Source organism: Lissotriton helveticus, chromosome 2_1, assembly GCF_964261635.1.
Source record: "Lissotriton helveticus chromosome 2_1, aLisHel1.1, whole genome shotgun sequence".
NCBI lineage: Eukaryota > Metazoa > Chordata > Amphibia > Caudata > Salamandridae > Lissotriton > Lissotriton helveticus.
The window spans coordinates 316,839,884-316,863,430 of record NC_136059.1 but is presented as its reverse complement, the minus strand read 5'-3'; the positions used below and the strand labels follow the sequence as shown (position 1 = coordinate 316,863,430).

General features: G+C 45.1%; 1 protein-coding gene across 6 annotated transcripts in view; it reads left to right on the top strand.

The window, feature by feature from the left end:
- The window catches only part of ZFR (zinc finger RNA binding protein), a 705,458-nt gene extending 688,660 nt beyond the window's left edge, over positions 1–16,798 (top strand). For all 6 annotated transcript variants that reach the window (XM_078674904.1, XM_078674908.1, XM_078674906.1 and 3 more), the window contains one exon: positions 15,958–16,798. In XM_078674904.1, coding sequence (XP_078531030.1) covers positions 15,958–16,137 — 180 coding nt within the window. In that variant the 3' untranslated portion in view covers positions 16,138–16,798. The remainder of the gene's footprint in view (positions 1–15,957) is intronic.
- The last annotated feature ends 6,749 nt before the right edge of the window (positions 16,799–23,547 follow it).

The window sequence follows — 23,547 nt, the reverse complement described above, 5'->3', positions numbered from 1 at the left end:
TATCAGGAGGGCCACTCCTGCCTTTTTCTCAGTGGTAGCGGAGTAGAATTAATGGGGGAAGGCCCTAGCTTTCATGCGGTGCCAGTCTTTCGCTAATAAGTGTGTCTCCTGTAACAGACAGATTTCGGCCCCAGAGTGCTCAAGGAATGAGAGGACCGCCCTCCTTTTAACTGGATTGTTGAGCCCTTTTACATTGAGTGAGGATCCGGATGGATTCGTCAGCCATAAGGCAGTGTGTGCCCTTTCCGCTTGTGACGCGGTCCAAAGTCACCTCCCTTACCCTTGTATGTCGCCCGATTGAATCGAACACACCGAGCCCCACTCTACAGTTGGCACCCCCTGCTCCTGTGGAGTCTCGAAACAATTCCGTGTTCCTATGTCGGTCCCCGGAGCGATGTGGTGCGCCAAGCACGTGGACTTAGGATCGTCGTCTCTCCTGCCAAGCACGGCAACGTGGCCACGTGTCTGGGCCCCTGGCTCCCTGCGTGCCGGCTCGTGGGCGGTTTCCGTGGGCTCGATTGTCTATGCTCCGGTCTGTTCTGCGTACCCCCAAAGTCCGGCCTCCGTCGGCCCCAGGGGCCTCCCTGGACGCCTGCGGGCCATATGGCAGACCCCTAATGTCGTGGACTCCGCGTCCCTGGCTCGTAGTACTGGTCACACCCCCACTTGCCCACTGGTTTAGGCCGCTTGGCGTAGGCCCCGTCCCGGGGGGAACAACTGTGCTGGGCAGGGGAAATCTCTCGACTGGTACTCGAACTCTGGTCTCTGGGGCAGGACCACGCCAGCCCCCACCTGCTTGTTCTGTGTCCTGGGGAGTCGGCCGATTCCGCGCTGTCTGGCTCTGCTCCCTGCTCACTGAGCTGGAGTATCACGTCGCTGTGCTGCGGGGGCTCGATAGGCGCCCCCCGAGGTTGTACTCTGGGCCCCCATGTCCTTCCACCACAATGTTATTGGCCGACCTCTGGTGCTAACCTCTGGCAGCCGGACTGTGGACTTGGCCCTTCCCCCTGTGTTATGTAGCTGCCTCCCGCCCCTGGTCTCCGGCGGGGGCAGGCCTTGCGCACACCGGGGGCTCGATCGTCGGCCCCCGAGTCCCAGCTCCCCTGAGTCCGTCCGCCCGCTCCTCACCTCTGCCTGTTTTCTCTTCCGGCTCCGTGAGGTAGGCCCCAGCCCGGGCCTTGGGTAGTGCGCCTTGCCGCCTTCCGCCTCCTCCTGCTCCGACAGCCCTCCGGAGCTAGCGGAAGCTCGCTGCGGTCGATCTGCCGCCTCAGTCTCTCCGGGGGTCGGCCTGCCCAGGGGGACCCCACGTTGCTGGGAGGCGCTTGGTCGTCAGCGGCTCGGGTCTCTGCTCGCCACCGCCGTCTGGCCGGCCGGCGCGATCCCGCCCCGGGCCGAGGACGTCTGAGGGTGCTGTTTAGGGAGTCGCGCCTCGACCGCCGGAGCTCGCAAACCCGGCAAAAGTCGCTGCTGGGGGCTCACTCGCTGCGGATCACTGTTTCCGCCGTGTTGGGGGTGCTTTCAATGCTGCAACCGCTGTCCGTGGGGGATTGGGACGAGGAGCTCCGTACAGCCGCGTCCTCTCAGGCCCCATCTTGGCCACGCCCCAAGGTGGGAGTTTTAAGCAAAGAAATGGGATGATCGGAGGTTGCGGGAAGGCACATAGTGGCAGAGGGAGGAAGAAATGAAGGCAGGGCCAGGGCTTTAAAGATAATACAGCCCAGTTTAAAATTCCAACACTCAGCCACAGGGAGCCAGTGTAAGGACTTTAGTAGGGGGCGAACGTGTTGATGCCTGGGCTGGCGGAAGATCAATCGTGCGGCCTGGTTCGGAACCAGCTGTAATCGGTTCAGCTGGTAGGCAGGGATGCCCACATGCAGCGAGTTGGCATAGTCGACTCTAGACATAACCAAGGATAAAAGAGCCAAGGTGAGGGCCTCAGTGGTGAGAAAACGAGAGATCTTCCGAATTTGTCGCAGATGGAAAAAGCTAGAAGACACCACGGTGGAAATCTGGGGCTTCATCGATAGATCATTAGATATGGTTACTCCTAGGCTTTTGGCGGAGTCGGCAGGGCAAGGGGGGGAGCCCAGGTCAGAGGGCCAAAAATTGGAGTTCCACGGATTGAAGAGGCCCCCGATAAGCACCAACTCTCTTATCGGGGTTAAGTTTTAGGTGATTAGCCCCCATCCAATCACTAATGTGACGCAGAGTGGACTGGAAAGTGCCAATTGATTGGTCCGATGAGTCAATGTTGAAAATAAGCTGAATGTAATCTGCATAATTGAAGGCAGTGACATTACTTCCTCGTAAAGACCGAATCAAGGGGGTGAGATAAAGATTAAAAAGAAGAGGGGAGAGGGAAGAGCCCTGCGGGACGCCGCATGTTAACCTGACCTTATCCGCGGAGTACTGGGAGAGGCGGACAGCCTGGTAACGGTTACTCAAAAATGAGCGAACCCAATTGAGGGCCGCTCCCTGGATGCCAGCCTCCTTGACACGGTCGACCAGAATATCATGGTCGACAGTGTCGAAGGCCGCCGATAGATCCAGGAGTACCAAGGCCTGGCTGATATTAAGGTCCGCAATGAATACGAATGTATGGAGAAGACGAAGATTGTACTAGAGACGAATGAGTCAAAAGATAATCAATACGAGAAAAGCTAGAGTGAGGAGAGGAGAAGAAAGAAAACTCACTACCAGTAGGATTATGAAGGCGCCAGATATCTTGAAGATTAGCAGAAGAGCACATATTTAACAGTTGTTTATGAGCTCTAGGGGGAAGGAAGGAAAAAGCCGAGTTGCTATCCAACACAGGATCTAAAGGCAAATTAAATTCACCACCAACTATTAAATTGCCATCATGAGGCGTTTGGGTGAGTACTTAAATGATCTTTTGCCAAAAAGAAGGATCATCATTATTTGGAGCATAAATATTCTGAACATAAAGATCCGAAACCCCATCAGGCAATCGAGATAACAACCAACGACCCTCAGAATCATGTTCAGTAGAAATTACCGATGGCCCTGAATTTTTAGATAGAAGTGTTATCACACCATAATTTTTCCCAAGAGCATCTGAACAAACCACATCCAGGACCCAGTCCTTCCTCAACCACAGAGCCTCCTTACGGGAAACTTTAGTCTCCTGCAAAAGTACCAAATCCGAAGATAAAGATTTACAGTAATCCAGAACTTTAGCCCTCTTGACCGGATGATTCAGTCCCTTAACATTAAGGGAGACCACATTCAAACCAGGCATAATCCTACAACAAAAAAATTAAATCCGAGCAACAACAATGGTAGAAGAAGCAAGACCTAAACGGCCAACAACACAAAAAGAAAGCACCACCAGAAGATCCAAGAAGCAAAGGAGAGGGAAATGAAAAAGAAAGAAGGAAAGGAAAAAGAAAAGAAAGAAATGGAAAGAGAAAGAGAGAAAGACCCACCAGGGGAGGTATATAAAGACTTCATACCAGGGGGGACATGGAGGAGGCAAGCGAGGGGACCGCCAGGGGACTAATAATAATAGAACTACCAACCGAATATTAGACCAGGAAACAGATGACAGACACAAAAGCTGAAAAAATAAGTACGGTAATATAAAATGTAGAGTAAGATAGAAGTAAAAAAGTCAATGTGAAACCTCCAATCGAAGTATACAGAGGCATAACAATCACACTACATATTGGAGAAAAGAGAGAAAAAAACATTATGAAGAAATACGAACAAGGCATATCAATAAATGCAGATCCAACTAGTGCATACTAAATAGGTAGAATAAATTCATACTAAATACTGTAATAAAAACATCATAAATACATATGAACCAGAAATATCATAGAGAACTCGTAAACTAATCCTACATAATAAATAAGCAAAGTCAATACACAATAGAAACTATATTAAAAACACCATAAATAAATACGAGCAGTAAATAGCAATAAAGAGACTCTTATCAGAAGAGAATAAATCATTCAATTATAAGTAGAGATTATCAATATAACATATATAGTAATCACAGAAAAGAAAGGGAGACAATATTAAATATATAAGCCAGAGAAAATAGAAACAAAGTAAAACAAAATACACCCGATCTGAAAGGAAAGGAAAAAGCACTAATCATCAAAACACTCCGAAGTGCAAAAGAGAAAAAACACCAATTAGACAATACTAACGACATTAACCTAGCAGAAATGCACCAAACGATAGAACAACACAATAGAAGAAAGAAATATAAATAACAAGGCATAAGCCAAGCCAAGTGATTGCAAACAAGATCAGATACATACAAAAAGACAAAGAAAGAAGGAGCGAAAAGGAGAAACACCTGCATAAACAGACTAATGAAAGAGAGGAAACACATTAAACACGAAGAAACACGAAATGAGAGAAACCGCCATACAGCAAATAACAGACGCCCATAAAGCTAGGAACAACATCATAGGAGAATTAAGAGTAGAAAAACAATCCGGAAACATGGAAATCAAGTGCCCGAAGTACCAGGAGAAGAAGAATCCATCTGAGATTCAGATTGATTGTCCAGAAAGGAAGAAAGTTCAGCAGGTTCATCAAAAATCCTCGACCGACCCTTGAAGGTGATACGAAACTTTGAGGGACCAGCAAAAGAAAAAGGAATATTCATTTCTGACAAACGTTTCCGTAAATTGAGAAATCCTTTTCGTCGAATAACTGTATCTCTAGCAAAATCTTGCGAAATAGAAATCCGATGACCCTCCCAAGACATCGTCTTGATCTTCCTCATGTGCGCTTAGATATGTTCCGTGTGTTGGTGATGCAGCGGTTTAAAAATTACCGCCCTCGGATGTGAGGAAGACTTGGATCTAAAAGTTGGCACACGATGAGCCCTTTCAATTTCAAAGTCCCTTTGAAAGGAATTTAGTAACGTAGCTGGAAGCCACTTGTATAAAAAGTCAATCATCGGGGAGACGTTTTTTCTGCATCTTCAGACAGGCCAAAAATTCACAAATTGCTTCTACGATTGCGATCTTCTTGCTCCGTGAGGTCTTTCCTTAACGCCGCCATTGATCGCTCCATTTGCTGAAAATACTTAAAATGCTGTCGTGCAGAATCCTCCACATCACTAATGTGTGTCTCCGCAGTCGAAACACGCACAGATAATGCCTTAAAGTCATTCCTAATAGCCGCAACCTCAACCTGTAGCAAATCAGTATTGGTTTTCGTGGATTGTGCAATGTCATGTACAGCATTAAGACGTGACAAAATGGTGTCCAAAGTAGTACCAGGCTCCTTCTGAGAGGACTCTGGGGTAGGAGAAGTTTTGCAGCGTGAATCTTTCTGGATTCACTATGCTGTGCATTATTCCGCGGTCTTGTGGTTGGGTCCGGAATCGTAGTCTTTTCTTTGTGTTTTTTTTGTAGCCCAGGTGGGCGTCGGCGTCACACCTCCTTGGGTGTATTTCCGGTGACGTCGGCATGCTTCCTGCGGAAGCTCCCACTATTGGGCGCCATCTTCAGATTCTTTTTTTCCGCGGTCGGGTCTGGATCGTTCCTGTTTGGGCTCCAGACATTTTTGGAGAAAGAAGAAGAATACAGAAATTGGAAGGAAAACATCTCAGAAGACTCCAGGAGACTTCATCAACCAATGGCCATCGAAGAAGAAGGAGAAATCTTCGAGAACTTCGACGCCCGTCGACGAACGCGCGACCAGGGGGCCCCTGAGCGCTCAGATGGACAACACGCCGTTCAAGTTCTGCCGTAACTGCTGCCACAAGTACGCGCAGAAGGACCAGCACCCGGTTTGCAACCTTTGCCTACCGGTAGATCACAAAAGCAAGGACTGCAAGGACTGCAACGCCTGCTCCGCCTTCACCCCGAAGAGACAGTGGGTAGCGCACGCCACCCTGCAGGGAAAATCCCCGACTCCATCCCTTTACGAGCTGGGGATGTCTTCCGAGGAAGAGGACAACGCTGCTGCCGCCGAAGACGACAGCTACACGGTCGTAGAGACCGATTACACCAAGACTTCAGATAAGGTAGGAGACTCTACGGCCCCTAAGAGCACGAGAGACCCTGAGTCTCGAAAGAACGAGGGCAAGGCCTCGAAAGCGCCGGCGCCAAAATCTTCGGCGCCCGCGGCTACATCCAGGCCCAGCGGATCCTCTGAGAAGGAGTTCCCGGCGCCGAGAGCTGTTGAACAGCAAAAGCCGTCGAAAATCGTACCCGAAAAGGATCGATCGACATCGAGGGAGAAGGTCCCTAAAGCACCAACGCCGAAACACGGTTCGACGTCGAAAACTTCGGCGCCGAAGACCAGCTCGGCGCCGAGCCAACCTCCGAAAAGGGCGGCCGAACCATCCGACGCGGAACACGCAGCCAAGATGGAGAAAAAGAAAAGGCGCCTCGAGGCCGAAATGGAGAACATCTTGCAGCGGAAGAAGGAATTCGACGCCAAGATGAAGGCCTTCACGATTCCCCACAAGACAAAGCCACAGGTGGTGGAGGTTGTCGAGGAGGAAGACGATGACGCCTATGAACAGGCGCCGGACGTCGAGGAGATCGACGGCCAGGAAAACGAAGAGAGTCCCTACTATAGTTACGACTATGAGGAGGAAGAGGACAACAGGACGGACGCCGGGTCGGCTCCCTCTGACTCACAGGAGGTGGATTATCTTGAGGTCGACACCCTAAGCCCAGCGGAGGCGGTCGACACATATCCCTCGAGGCCCTCGCCGCCAGACGACATCGGAGCCTACAACTCGGTGATAAAAACTGCCGCAGCAGCATTCAGGCTCAAGCTCGACGAAGAGAAGCAGAAAGCAGACTTCCTTCTGGAGACATTGCTCCCCACTCAAACAAAGAGCCAGTACCTGCCCATGCTCGACAGTGTCTTGGCACAGGGAAGGGGGAAGCATTCAGGGAGCCCGCAACATACAAGGCGGTCACTCCCAGAACGGAGAAAAAATACAAACATTCCTCAAAAGACCCAGCCTACATTCAGGGCACAGTCTCAGCAGACTCCATCATCACAGCCACAGCAAGAAAGAGGGCTAACGTGCCCACTACTTCTGGACCGCCTCCAGATAAGGAGAGCAAGAGGATTGACCTGGTGGGCAGAAGCATTGAACGGAATGCCGCAACCCAATGGCGCATGGCAAATTCCAACGCCCTGATCAACAGGCACATGTACCAGATCGTGGAGGAACTGGGTCAGTTGGTGAAAGACCTGCCCCAGGATGCCAAGCAAAAGGCCGAAAGACTGGTGGAGGAGGGGAAGAACGCGGCAAATTCTTGCCTCAAGGCGGCCCTGGATGGGGCAGACACCTCCAGCAGGCTCATGATGATGGGCATCACTGAGAGGAGACACGCCTGGCTCAGGGTTTCAGGCTTTAAACCCGAAGTGCAACACCGCATCCTGAACACACTGTTCAACGGCGAAACACTGTTTGGAACAACAGTTGATGAGAAGCTCAGTCAACTGAAAAAGGATAACGAAACTGCGAGATCCATGGGAGCATTGCAGTTCAGAGGTAGCAAAAGGGGTGCCCCGTCACGGAGGCCCGGAGGCAGAGGTGGAAATCAGCTGGGTACATCACACCAGGTTTTCCAACAAACGCACCAGACAGACTCACAAGCACAGCAGGGTCAGCATAAGCAGTCCTGGCAATACCAGCCAAGAGGCCAGTCCTTTCGAGGGAGAGGAAATGGACGTGGACAGAATAAAAGAGGGGGTCAGCAGCCCGCCTCTAAGTGACTTCGCAAAACACCGTGTGCCCACCCACAGGAAAGATCCCAGGGGGCAACACGTACGGGGGGATCAGGTGTTACACAAACTAGACACCTACGACCACATAACACCAGTGGGAGGAAGATTACGATTTTACCTTCAAGAATGGAGAGAAATCACATCAGACAAATGGATCCTCAACATCATACAATTCGGATACTGCATAGAGTTGGAGGGAATGCCAACAAGCAGAAAACCAAAAAGAAGACCACTAGCAAGCAAACAGCTAGAGCGCCTTCAGGAAGAAGCAAGGGAGCTCCTGCAGAAGCAGGCCATAGAACCGGTCCCCTTCAGGGAAAGGAACAAGGGGGTATATTCAACATACTTCCTAGTACCAAAAGTAGACGAAACAATGAGACTCATCCTGGACCTAAGGTTCCTGAACAAATTCATAAGAACGCAAAAGTTAAAACTGACCTCCCTACAAGAGGTGCTCCCACAGTTGCAAATCGGGGATTTCATGGTCACGATAGACCTCAAAGACGCCTACCTGCATATCCCAATGAACAGAAAGCACAAGCATATGCTCAGATTCACCATCGGAGAAAACCACTACCAGTTCATAACACTAGCCTTCGGACTAAAGTCAGCACCAAGGGTCTTCACAAAGTGCCTCGCAGCAGTCGCAGCGCACCTACGAAGGCAAGGAATACACGTATACCCTTACCTGGACGACTGGCTAGTGAAAGCAAAGTCATACCAGAAATGCAAGCGGGACGCACACGCAGTGACTACCACACTCATAAACCTGGGGTTCTCCATCCATTGGAAGAAATCATCAATGGAGCCGGAACAAGTGAAAATCTTCCTGGGAGCACAGATCAACACCTTACAGGGCAAGGTGGTGCCCAGCGAGAAGAGGGCGAGAGCGCTGGTGAAAGAAACTCGCCTCTACCAGAAGGGGCAAGCTCGGACAGTGAGGACTGCGAGCAAGATCATGGGCATGATGGCATCATGCATCCACCTAGTACCAAATGTACGACTCCACATGAGACCCATTCAAGAATGGCTACAGGAGCAATGGTCACAAGCTACAGGCAGTTGGGAGGATCTAGTGGTTGTAACGCACTCAGTGCAGAAGGAAATGACATGGTGGAACATGGAGAACATAACAAGGGGAAAGCCTCTAACGCCCCCAACACCGACAGTGACCATCACCACAGACGCATCCCTAAAGGGATGGGGCGCTCACATGGAGGAACTCAAAGTGAGAGGTCTCTCGACACAAGCGGATGCGACAAAGCACATCAATTACCTGGAATTGAAGACAATCTTCCTTGCACTGAAAGCTTTCCAGACGAGACTGTACAAGCACAAGGTATTGCTACAAACAGACAACACCACAGCGATGTTCTACATCAACAAGCAGGGTGGGACACAGTGAACCATGCTTTCGTCGCTAGCGCAGGAGATATGGAGATGGGCCATCCCACTCAAGATAGACCTGCTGGCCATACACCTACCAGGGAAGAACAACATACAAGCAGACTGGCTCAGCAGACAGACATCGGCATCCCACGAATGGGAGCTCAATGCCCAAGAGACAAGGTGGTTGTTCGACAGATGGGGAACGCCATCAGTGGACCTTTTTGCCACACGCCAGAATGCAAAATGCCAAAACTTCGCATCCAGACAGCCCGAGGAGGGATCCCTGGGGAATGCCCTATGGATAGATTGGTCCAGGACATTTGCTTACGCTTTTCCCCCGATACCACTGATGCACAGAGTGCTGAGCAAATGCAGAGCGAGCAACATGACTCTGATACTGGTCGCGCCGAAGTGGGCCAGACAGACATGGTACTCGCAGATAATGGAGATGACACAGTGTGCACCCCACAGATTCGGCAAAAGGAAAGACCTGCTCTCCATGCAGAACGGAGAAGTGCTGCACCCAGAGCCAGAGAGCCTGAGCCTGGTGGCATGGCTCCTGAAGACATAGAGTTTGCACATTTGAAACTACCAGAAAGCACCCTAAGGGTTCTTCGGGAAGCACGAAAACTCAGCACTCGAAAGTGCTATGTGGCAAAGTGGAAAAGGTTCACAATGTGGTGCAGAAGAGAAAAACTTCACAATAAGATGAAGAAGGACTCTACAGTGCTAAAGTACCCCACGCACCTGCTGGAGAATAACCTCAGTTCATCCTCGTTAAGAGTCCACTTGGCAGCGATAGTCGCTTACACAAGGGGAGAAACGTGCAGGAGTTTCTTCACTTCACAGGTGGTGAAAAGATTCCTGGAAGGAGCGAAAAGGATCGCACCACCAAAGCGGGTGCCTCCACCGGCATGGAACTTGAACATAGTCCTTACGGAACTCATGAAAGAACCCTTTGCACCACTTCACAAGGCCTCCCTAGAGATGCTAACTATGAAAACAGCTTTCCTGGTTGCAATAACGTTCCTACGCAGAGTAAGCAAAGTTCAGGCACTGACGCTACAAGAACCCTACATACAAATCCATAGTGATAGGGTTGTGTTAAGAACTGACCCACACTTCATGCCGAAGGTGGTGTCCAAATTCCACATGAACCAGTCTATACAGATACCGAGTTTTTTCCAAAAACCAACAACTAGCGCAGAGCGAGCTCTGCACACCCTGGACCCCAGAAGGGCAGTCATGCACTACATTGAGAGAACGAAGGGACACAGGAAAACAAAACAGTTATTTGTGTCATTCGCCAACAGTTTCATGGGGAAAGCAGTAACCAAGGACACTATTGCGCGATGGATCGCACGAACAATTCAGCTCTGCCACAAGCGAGCAGGACAAGAACTAGCAGAGGGGACACGTGCCCACTCCACTAGGAAAAAGGATGCTACAATAGCCTTCCTGGCTAACACACCCATACAAGACATATGCCTGGCGGCAACATGGGCTTCAGTGCACACGTTCACGAAGCACTACTGTGTGGATATACAAATGAACAAGGAAGCACAAGTCAGACAAAAGGTGCTCCAACACATATTCAATAACCAACGCTCATCTTCCACCCAGCCGCCACAGAAATAAGAAACCGCTACAAAATCTATGCACAGCATAGTGAATCCAGAAAGATTCACGCTGCAAAACGAATAGTTTTCTTACCTGTCGGTATAGTTTTGCAGCTTGAAGATCTTTCTGGATTCACTAGCGAACCCACCCACCTCCGCCAGAAAGATGAGGCTGGAGAGAGAAAGGGGGTTTAAAACAGACATGTAAAAATAATAAAAAAGGACTTTCAAGGTTACAAGTGGTAAATCACTTAATGGAACATTACCATTACTTCGGAAACAAAACAAACACGGAAAAAAAAGAATCCGAAGATGGCGCCCAAGAGTGGGAGCTTCCGCAGGAAGCATGCCGACGTCACCGGAAATACACCCAAGGAGGTGTGACGCCGATGCCCACCTGGGCTACAAAAAAAAAAAAACAAAGAAAAGACTACGATTCCGGACCCAACCACAAGACCGCGGAATAATGCACAGCATAGTGAATCCAGAAAGATCTTCAAGCTGCAAAACTATAACGACAGGTAAGAAAACTATTTGTTTTCTTGGACCTCTTCAGCGCACCTTTAGAGCCCTTAGCATTAGGAGGGGGACCCATATTATCAGCCATAAGGTAGGACCACCACAAAAAAAAAATACAAAAAAAATATCAAACTGGAAACAAAAGAGGCTAATCTCCCCAGTAGCAGCAGAGCTCAAAAACAACAGTAAATAACCAAAAGAGAGTAATATCACAGAAAATGAGGGAGGAGCACCAAAAAAGCAGAAATAAAAATAATTGGTCTTGACCCCGCTGGAGAAAGGAGCACTGAAGGCAGCTTATAAAACATGTTTGGGCAAAAGGCTAGTGAGAGACCTCAATAAAGAGCAAAATGTAACATCCATAGCGTCAAAAATACTAATTGAGTCACCTCAATCCATCTGCACTTGTGGAGTACTTATGCCAGTCACCAGTTCCTGAGGTGAAAATTAGGAGCGGCGTCACCCGACAAAATGGCGGCCGCTCACGAAGTCCAAGGCACAGAGTTCATAAAGAAGCAAAGAGCAGCTTTGTGTACATTCCGCTTGCAGAAGTGTGGCGCATTCCGTTCCCGGCAAACTCCGACACCAGGCTAGCCGACTATTAACAGGCAGGCATCACTCGAAGGGATCCTAAATCGTCCCGACGGTCGCCGATGCCCCAGAGCTACTCACGGACCGCCATCACGTCGCGGCGTGCAAGCCATGCCCCTCGATGTAAATCCCCCTTTAAGTTTATATTAAAAACAATAGATTTCACTTGCACAGCGCAGGCGAAACCTAAAAAGGAGCATTGGTGCTATCTATTTAGTTTCCGAACAACACCTGGAGAACCTCTGGACTCACTACACACACTACCCCTTTGTGGTATAATATATGGTGAGCCTATCTCTTACTTATAAGAAAATATAATCATTTATTTCTGACTTTCATTTGCCATGTCTTTTTTAATTGATTTATTACATATAGCGATACATTTTTTAAGTATTACACAATATATTTGTCATGTATTGAATGATTTATTGAGTCCTGTAGGACGAAGATACCGTCAATGACAGAAGAAAGTGTGCAGGGTTCGGTGATCCAGAAATTACACAGTAGAACTTTCACACTGAAAAATCTAAATAGTTCTAGAAGCTCTCTCTGAATAATACTCTTATTTACTCGGCTCACAGCCTCCCAACCCACTTTGGAGGATACATTGATGCTGAAGTTATGTAAACACAATCAAAACTGGACATTATTCAGCATACCTGTCTTCGGACTCCGCAGACTTTTGCACACTGGGCATGGCCTTTACTCCATGTCAACAGATACGACTCTCATACCACTGGCAAGCCCCATGGTCCAAAGCACAGCCAACAGCAGACTCTTTCAACCTCTAACAGAATTCTTCATGCCACATCGCAAAAAACAATAGTACAGTAGCCAAAACGCTATATCATAGTTTCTCAATTCTCCTGATAATCCGCAGGGCGTCTGTGATGTCATGCGATGCACGTCAATGATGTAATTCACAGGTTGGGTGGCTCTTTGCGGAAATCTATCAACCAACGGTGTTCCTGAACACATGTGCAGTGTAGTTGCATCAGACTTGGACGGTCCATGCGAGAGATGGGCACAGTCACCCGGTAACGAGTCTGGGATCCGGTCCACGGGGTATTCTGTGTTACGAGGCTCTGAACACCCCTGTGCTCTGCAATTAGACACAAGGACAGCAAAAGTGAAGCTATTTATACAAACTAATATGTTTTTACCCACATATCACCTTAACAAAATCGAAATTGATAAATGGAACACCTACATGTGACATGTCGACAGGTGCAAATGATGATATAGATGTCCTCGTCAAGAAAATGGAGTAGTCTATGCATTCACATTCTCCTCCGGTATCTTTAACTAGAATTTTAATGGTCATCTTGAACAGCTCATTGCCACTGTAGTTCCTCACAAGACCACAGAATGTGCTTCTTTAATGTGATACAAAATGGTATTTGCAACTTAGTTATAAATGATTCATGCACAAAGTAGAGGTGTTTACCACAAACCCTTCTACAATTTCAGCTCCCTACAAGACTTAAAGAAATGAAGCAACCTCTCCTCCTTTCCCAAAGCTCTCCCCCTTCATCCCCGCAACCGAGCACCAGTCTCTCTTCACAATTTGTGTTAAAATTCACTGGAAGCTGCAGAACTCTAGCCTCTGACAGACATTGTAATGTTATTTTTTACATGGGCATCCTTCTGGTAGCAAAAGGGTAGGTCGAGCAGCACACGACCCAACCTTGACTTGAAACAAAAACACACACTTATGCAGGCTTAGAGAAGAGTCTTTGGTGATGACTGATGCAGTCAACAAAGAAGGTTGTGGTGCTCCGAGGTTACACAACGAGTCATCGTGACCCCAACATGTAATGTTACTATGTTTGTGAATGCTTAATTGACATGCCCAGATAGCTGTGCTGATACGGTTGAAGTTCCTACTGTATTATGAAAACCTAAAATGCCAATAAACAGATTTGACAAAAAAAGAAAAAAACAAAGAAGGTTGTGGTGTAAAATTCAATTCAAATGTAAACACACTCAGACTGCGTGCCAAAGCTCCTCTTACACCTTGGCTCTGCTTGTGTCCGGAACCCATCATGGTCCAACCAGGCCAAGGAATCCTATTCAGATGATAAACTGAAGTCTTTTCAGCATCTCGCTACACCGTCCACTAGCACAGAAAGAAATGGAAGACAATTCAAATTTGAGTCTTTCACAAAACACTTATTATGACACACTGCTTTGCTTAATACTTAATTCCAAAAGGGTAGCTTGCCAGTGACCTGAATTTAGCATCAGTCACACCTCCTTATCCTGGAAACAGACTAGTAGTTGAACATTTCTTATAGCAGGGTACGTTACAGATATTTGGGTTGAAGCTGAGGCCCACTGGCATTGCTCTATCACAGAGCAGAAGTATTTTCCTTACTAGGGTGCCTTTAGCATTTCACCGCAGGGCACGTTCTCACCAGCAGACCACGTTCTCACCAGCAGACCTTACCTAATCCACTTATATAGTAGTTACTTAAGAGGGCTTTCCGCTGTCTTTTGGCTAGGTTTGCCCTATAGGAATACCATACACATGCATAAATCTACATTCATAGGTCTTGCATCCTTCCCCAGCCTCACATTTTTGATCACCTTCAAGCACACTTTCTGTTGGGTTTAAAAACTTGTGGAGTATGTTGAGGATTTTCTTGGGCAGGCAGTCTTTCTAACTATGACTGCCGAATATCGTGAAGAATTCTACCTGATGTATTTATACACACGGTGGGGCATCTAATCCGTATTTTTTTTTTTTGTTTAGCATTTGTGCATGCTTGTTCTTTAAACTTCTTGCCACTCTAAAGAACCCCACATAACACAAGAAAAAGATGGACTCTCACTTTGTATATTGATAAGGCGCTTTGTAGAAGATCATGTCGGGAGTACATCCATTTCATTTGTTGTATCGTTTAAGATGGGTCCAAGATACCCCACCAGGTTTAGATAGAACTCTGATCTGCCTTTTCATCCAACAGGTGTAGCTGTCAAAACACACACATTCAGTCTCTCTGGCTGAGCAGTGAGCTCATAATGTAGGCAATAACCAACCAATCACTGCTTTTGTTATTACTTCTTGCAAGGGATATTGGTTCCATTGAATGTTCATGCACATTCAACCAGGGCAATGGAAACGTCATTTGACATTTAAAGGCATGTATCTGTCGGACAGATGGTCTGGGAGATGAGGTGCATCCCCGAAATTCACTCTGGAAGCTCCTAGCTTTTGTTGTGTCCTCATACTGCGGTGCACAATTTGGCTAAACTGTTTTAGGAATTTTTTTTCTTAAATTATATTCTTTCCGCTGCAGCCTTTCTCTTTTTCTGTCTGTCTTAAATGATGTAGCTGTGCAATCTGACCATGTTATTTCCCTGTAAAGTGTTTTTTCAGCATTGTTAGATGTGTTCCCTTTGAATTGTTCCCGGTAGTCATACCAGGAATCCTTGTTCCATTTGACGTACTAGTTTCAAAGACAAACCTTTAATACATTAGTTAATGTAGGCCACCCATGTTATTTTAAAGGCAGCAAGAGATATTTAAAGGCGTAAGCTCCACTCAGCGAGATCATCTTCGGGTTTTATGCAAGCACTGAAGTGGTAATTGTAATCCGATTCAGTGAGCCAATTAAAAATACCAGTGCGGCACATCTGTTGTTGAAATGACACTCCTCAGGTGTGAATGAAGTTCCTCTTACATAAAAAAAATTATTCAAGAACACCACCTGACCACTTCTGCTTTTTCTTGGATTGATTCAGTCAGTAGTATTAAGTGGAAGTATAACAAGGTAGCACACAGCCAGCTTACGGGTATCCTGACCATAGTCAATCTGGGAGAGTCCGCATACTTAAAGCAAAGTCTCTCTTGGCACTTGTATTGAGGGACCCTGTAGTAAACTCCTAAAAGGTTATGCCCAGTAACAGCTGACCAAAAAAAGATTTCACAGTAGGAACACCTCTATTTTAGCCTTTGGATAATTTTAAAGCTACAAAGGTTTTAAAGTTTCAATTAATGAGATTGTGTGGCGTTTTACAAGTAATTTTGTGTCAAGATTACGTGAATGTATTCTGCTATAAAACAAGTAACTCCGTTTTTCTTTTTCAACAGTTTGCATTGAGACTTCTTGCATTCCGTCAAATACACAAAGTTCTTGGGATGGATCCACTGCCTCAGATGAATCAACGTTTTAATATTCACAGCAACCGTAAAAGGAGGCGCGACAGTGATGGTGTTGATGGATTTGAAGCGGAGGGAAAAAAAGACAAAAAAGACTTTGATAGCTCCTAAAAATAATAGGAAACAGCAACATTCTTTGCAGATTCAGCAAACAATGTACTGACTAATCTAACCAAGAGAACTTTCATTGAACACAAGTATTGTAATAACCTTAATATTTTCCCTCCGTTAAATAGTCCTAACAATATGTGAGCATTTTCTGAATATTAAACATTTAAAGTGTTCTTGCTTAGAAAATGAAAATTATTTTCCACCTGTTGTTCCCTACTGTGTTTTAAATCTTGATCCTTGTTTTGAAGGATTTTGAAAGAATCGGAACAAAGGTATTTTTTCAGCAGCAAAACGTGGTAATGGCTAAATGTTATGAGTACAATCTAGTGCTCCTGCCCTTTTTCCAGGTGTTTTATTATATAATGTATTGTCTCTGTAAATCCTCACTGTACCTAATGAAGAATACAAGCTTCAGTTGCTATCCTTAGGTATTTTTTACTTTACAGTTTTATGGCGTACAACTCTAGTTGTAATTTACTTTGTGTAAAAGAGTATAAACCCTACTTTATTTCTAATATTTTATTATAGATATTTTGTTTTCCTTGAATGTGATACTGCTGAATTTTTCTGGTCCATTTTCTTTCTGTGAAGGATTACAGCGCAAAAGGTCACCCAGCCGTTTAAGTGATCAGAAATAAATGTTTCTGCAGATGTTGTGACATTTTGTTTCTTAAGTGTGATATTGGAGTGCAATTAAAAGCACTTTAAGCAAATATAGTTTGTGTGTTTGCTAGATGAAAGTGAGAATGTATATACATATATATATATATATATATGTATATACATATATATATATATGGTCCTGCAACAGTTTTAAAGCAGCTGCACAACTGGAAAAAAATGCATGATAGTTTTAATAGAAGGGCTTTTAAAAGGTTCATTATAGGACAACACCTATATTTGCTCTATGTATCAATAATTTTACATTGTGAGGATAAAATGTCTGTATCCTGTAAACTTCGTTTACTTTGCAGTCAAGTATATGTATATTTATTTTCAGTAGGGAATTCTGTACATTAACCAGTTTTCTTGCGCTGGATAGTAGTTTGGATTTTTAACGGTAACGCAAAATCGTTATTCCATCAGCAGTCGGGCAATATAAATAGCCCCAGAGTTATGTTTCGGATTCTTATCATTGCTGCTGTTCTTGAATACTCTAATTTAAGGTGGCACGTCCGCCCAGATAGCAAGGTAAAACAGATGAGGCTCAAAGAACTCCTTTGTATCCTTACTTCTATCATGACAACTATTTTTTCTTTGTCTTTGGCGTGTTGGAAGCAAAACAGGAAATTATTTTACCAGGTCGTTGTTGATCAGTATGCTTCCCTTTTGAAAGATGAATATTTTGACAGTTGTGTAATGAAGGGTACCTTGTACTGCTGATGTATGTTCTGGTACACGTGTCAATTGTCAGTGCTTTAGTGAAAACTAAAATAAAAATGTAAATGTACACTCAGACTTTAAATTTATTGAAGAGTAGACCTTTAATTTTTATTCATCATAAAAGTGGTTTTAAAAGATGGACTCTCGCTTTGTATATAGATACGGCACTTTATAGAAGTTTTATGTCACATGTGAGACGATGGTAACATAGTAATCATAACCTTAAAAGATCTGTATTTAGAACCATTGTAGCTGGAATATGTTTTTAAAGCTGGCAAAAGAAAGGAGGACATAGGGAAATCTGTGGCCAAATTGCCTCTTAACTACTCAAGAGTAAGTGCTTTACTCTAGTTCACAGCCACTAAACAAATTAATGGAAAATAAAAAAAAGTTGTTCATTTCTTGGCTGGGTTGATAGAAACAGGGTAGATGTTTTGTTGGTTTCACACAGACCCACTTTATAAATGAAGATCAGTAATGTAGGAAGCACACATAGTCGAGTAGAGGCACATTGACTGTGCTGTGCGTCTTATAATTTATTTAAAAACACATTCTTCGCATCCTAATGCAGCAGAGTGCAATGAAGGGCTCTCCCTGCACTTGGGAATGGTAACAAATGCCTGAGAGGTCCAGGTTAGAGGTACAGTAGTGACGTGGTAAAGGGGAGAAGTAGAGGCTAGTGTAAGGCACATTGACTGTGGAGTGGAGAAGTGTGGCTCACTGGTTAAAGGAGGCAGACCTGGGTTCAATTCCCGGCTCGGCGGGATCTTGAGTCCTAAAATGTCCATGGACTCGACAATTCTCGCTCCGGTGCCTACTCGATTCACGGGTTCACACTCTGCGACTCTGGGCAATAGCTTGCTTAATCTCCACAACGGCCCCTCGCGGCGGGATGCCTGGCTTTCACCTTGCGGATACCCTGCCGGGGTTATGTCACAGGGGAATACCAGGACGGGTTCCCTAAGCAAGCGCTTAGAAACTGCTTGGTGATTTGCGCTATATAAATTCCTGTACATTTACATTTAAGGTCATTGGGAAGCTCTTCAAAAAAGACTTAAATATCTCCTACGTATGACATACATGTAAATGTAGTATACTTGTAAAGCGCACAGCTGCCCCAGCAACGGGGCGTCCCGGCGCTGTATAACCTGGGGAACCCGTCCTGGCTTTCCCTGTGGGATGGTCCCTTGCTGGGAGTCCCCAAGGTGGAGCCAGGCATCCCCGGAATTGGTGGGGCCGTTGTGGAGATTAGGCAAGCTAATGCCCAGAGTTGCCGAGTGGAACCCCTGATTAGAGTAAGCACCGAAGCGAGAATTATCGAGTCCGCTGACCAAGGTCCACGACCCTGCCGCGTCGGGGATTGAACCCTGGTCCCGGGCTGACTTCAGCTCTCAGGCCTGCTGCCTCTAACCAGTGAGCCACACTACTCCACTATCGCCACATAGGATACATGTTGCCTATGGAGGTGACCCTTGTCCCACATGCGGCCTCATGGATGCTGATTTTGTCCCCATGGTGTGGGATTTCCCCTAGTTGCAACCCTATTGGGAGGAGGTCCTTTCCGCATGATCTCCACACTTGGGCGCTCCCCACTCAGTCCTTGGAGGCTTGTGTCCTGGGATTATTTCCGCGACTGGCCTTGAACAAAGTGGGCACTAGGTTCCTAGATTTAGCCCTACTATTGGCCAGATGACAAATAGCAATGGCTTGGAAATCAGCGGTAGGACCGAAGGTTAAGGCTTAGAGGGCAGATATCGCCCAGTGGTCAAGGGCGGAGGAGAGGGCATTGATCAGGGAAGAGGCTAGAGGGGTGAGAATCCGTCCCATATCAGGTTTATGGACTGAGGTGTTTATAGCATGGGGGCACCTGGAGACCGAATCTGGAGAAGATCCAGAAATGGGCACAGATAAATCTGAAGAGGGGGAGACTGGGGTACCAGCTGACCAGGACTGCTAGACAACCTACGGATGAAACGAGAAGTGAACAAGTGGGACTGAGGCCCGAGGGACATATGGCGAGTGACTTTCGGGTACCCCTGCACACTATATATAATAAAAGATAGAGACTGGGCTAGAAATATCGCATAATATTGGTTTGAATGGGCCGGGGCCCGAGCATAAATGTTCACCCTCACCACCACCACCTGCAGATATCTTAGTTGACAGAACAGTAGTCCCTGGGTACTGACACGGCACCAGGTGTTGCCGATTCAGTCCTTCACCCGCTTCCTTGCTCTTATCTGCCCTTTTGCCCTTTTCTCCTTCTTTTCTTCTGTGGGACTTTATTTGCAGATTGGCGCCTTTAAATCATTGTTACAGGACTGGCTATTAAGAGAACCTCTTTGAATATTACATTAGCTTTTTTTCTGTGACACTTTCTTTTCATTTTATTCGGAAAATCAAAAAGAGGTATCCTGCTGTTAATAATGGTAAGGCCTAGTAGTGATATTTGATTGTGGAAGACTGAGTGTTATTCATTGCAAAGAACCCTAGTCGATACTGTAAACTGATTCACTCATGTCGTGATGATGTATATGTACAATGACAAAATGCCAATTAAAAAAAATATAAAAAAAAAAAAGAGAAGCTCTTCAAAGAAGACGGATAAGGTGTTGGTTAAAGGGGAGAAATGAATACCAAGAAGTAAAATGACAGGTGAGTGGGGGAGGTCATAGGAAATGAGTCTCTTAGGAGAGTGGAGTGTGTTGAGATGAGTGTATGGGTGATGCAGTGTAGAGGACCACAGAGGAGAGATGAAGGACAGAAGAGTAGTAGTGTGCAGAGGATTGCACTGTGGAGCCCTTCATAGAGCAGCAGTGTGTACAGGATCTGAGGAAAGGGGCTGTGGGCACAAGTTCACAGGAGAGAACTGCAGATGTAAGGAAACGGGTGCCTTGTGGAGTATGGATTAGGGGAGAGAGAGCGCTAAGAGTTTGGTACTGGAGGTTATAGCCTACAAAAATCGTTGACAATTGCACCATGTGTTTTGCATACTAGATGGCAATGGCTATGTTGCTGTATGTAAGATCAAATCATAGGTCATGCTTATTATGTAATGATGACATTGAATCTGTTGATCATTAATTGAGATCTTAACCTTTGTTTTACGCAATGAGAGAGTTACTTTAGAGCCTTTTTTTAAAGTTGCGGTATTTTAAATTATGATACATTTCCCTTGGTAGATTTCAACTGATACATTGTTTTAGAATGTATTATTCAATACTTTGATTTTGCAATTTGTTTTAGAATCTACTTTTGTGTTTGTATGTTTTTCTTTGAAAAGTAAATAAACTAAGTGCAATAAAAAATAAAGTAAATTAGCGTTCCTCTCCCAACATAAGCTCTGCAAAAGGAGTCATGCAGCCAGTTCTTTACTCTAAGCAAAAAACCCTTCTGCTGCTAAAAGAAGACGCCTCCTTATGACCTCAGTATGCCCTGGTACCCAACCTGGGTAACTTAAATCTCCACTACGAACTGCAAACTCTCGGTTTTTTGTGTGTGTGTATATATATATATATATATATATATATATATATATATATATATTCACTGAAAAAACCATAGGTTATAGACCATATATAGTTAGGAATTAGCATTTACAAAACCTTGAAAATTCACTGAAAAAACCATAGGTTATAGACCATATATAGTTAGGAATTAGCATTTAAAAAACCTTATTTTACTCACACAAAACCATTGAAATTCCATATATAGTTAGTTGCACTAACTATATATCGCGCACCCGCAATCCACTGCTGATCATGTCACATATTACATCATTCATGACATGGTCAGTGACATCACTGATGACATCTCAAATGACATCACTGATGACATCACTGATGACAACATCCAGTGACTGTATGTTTCTGTAAAGTTAAACTATGTCTTACATATTGAAGAATGAGTGGATGTATAAGTGTCTGGATGAAGGATTTAGTAGGTGCGTGACTGACTGTATGAGTGAGTGATTAAATGTGTCTCACTGAATGCATGGGTTAGTGACTAAACTGTCTTAATTTGTGCATCATTATGTCTGTTGTGATGTAAACTGCTGCATGTGTTGATCATTAGCTATACGAGAGGCTATATGTGTTATTAATTGGTTGCCCAAGTATTTCTATGGGAGATTGAGTTTGTGTGGGGGTGGCTGGAAGGTGTGTGACTCTGTGCATAGATGTGTGAGCAGTTTATTCACTAGGTGTATGAGTTCAAGAGTGCATGTGGAAACAGCTACATGGGCAGTTGACTGTGTGCATGAGTGTATTGATGAGTGAATGGATATCTCAATGCTACATGTCATAGTAAGTACATATGTAAAACACAGTACATGTGAGAGTTGGCATATATAAATAACTGTGCATGAGAGCCACTGAATGAGTGAGTGGTTGTATCGATCATTGTGAACTTGTATCAGGGATTGTATAAGAGAGTAAATATGTGTTAGTATATGTTTCAATAAGTAAGGTGTGTATAACTGTATAGTTGAAGAAATGGAGGTGAGATTGTTTCTTTGCATGACTGACTGGGTGTGTGAGTAACTCCATGGATGAGTGGCAGTGTGTGAGTGTCTGTATACACTGAGTGTATCTAAGGTTATATTAGAGTCTGAAGAGGTTTATCGTATTAGCACAAGAATGATGTCAAATGAGACGTCATCAGTGATGTCATCAGTGATGTCATTTGAGATGTCATCAGTGATGTCATCAGTGATGTCACTGACCATGTCATGAATGATGTAATATGTGACATGATCAGCAGTGGATTGCGGGTGCGCGATATATAGTTAGTGCAACTAACTATATATGGAATTTCAATGGTTTTGTGTGAGTAAAATAAGGTTTTTTAAATGCTAATTCCTAACTATATATGGTCTATAACCTATGGTTTTTTCAGTGAATTTCAATGGTTTTTTAATAGCAAATATCATAAGCTGTCGAATGTCAAGTACGTGGTAAGTAAAAACATTTTCGTGTTTATGCACACTGATCTGCTTTGAATGCTGCCCCCCACCCCTCATTTCTATTAGGAGTACTCTCTCTTTGCAGATAGTGAAGGGTAGTTAACGCAGGCCTTTGCCCCCGTTGTAATCCGTCGTGCCTGCTTCTCTCTCCATTTGATTGATTGTTCTCTTTGGTTCATTCTCTATTTACAAACAAGCACAGAGTCGCAATACTCTGTTTAGTCTTTGCAGATAGCGAAAAATCGTGTAAAAAAAACAAAAGGAACCGAGCAAAATCAGTAGGCCACTAATGGGATCTCTTTTTGACCTCCCTAAAATAGAAACATTAGGAACAACCTGTTGATAATACCAATGTGTATGTACATAAGCGGCGTTCATTTGTGTTCACAGTACCCCTTGTTGATTGTTTGAATCGACCATTGAATTGTTCGAAGTTGGTTCTCTTAAGAATCTTCTCTGCCTGCAAACTAGGAAGAATAGGAATATTCTCTCTCCCTTTGCAGATAGTGAAGGGTAGGTAACGCAAACCTTTAACACGTCGTGCCTATTTCGTTCCTCATTGATTGATTGTTTCCCCAAACATTGACTGTTTGGGAATTGGTTCTTTTTGGAGGTATTCCCTGTTTGCAAATATACGTAGGAAAATCTTTGCAAATAGTGAAAGGGTACGTAATGCGGACCTTTCTCCCCCGTTGTAATCTGTCATGCCTATCTACTCCCCACTGATTGATTGCACCTGTTTCACCCGGACCATTTACTAGAGATACGTCATCTGGCCCGACCAGAGAGCACCCCTAGTGAAAAGGACATATGCAATAATAACGAAGTGATCACTGTATCCTGTTAACAGAAACTTTAGCATGAAACAACCTGGAAAGAAAAGAATAGGAAAACGAAAATCAGTAGGCCACTGATGAACATGAACTTTTATTAAACAACGAACAAAGAAACGATAACATAACGTAATGATAAAACCTATTAATGTCCTAGAAACAAGAAAACGTTAGAAATATGCCAGTGGTGAGAGACCAGAAAAACAGTAAGAGAAACCAAATCACCCCTCG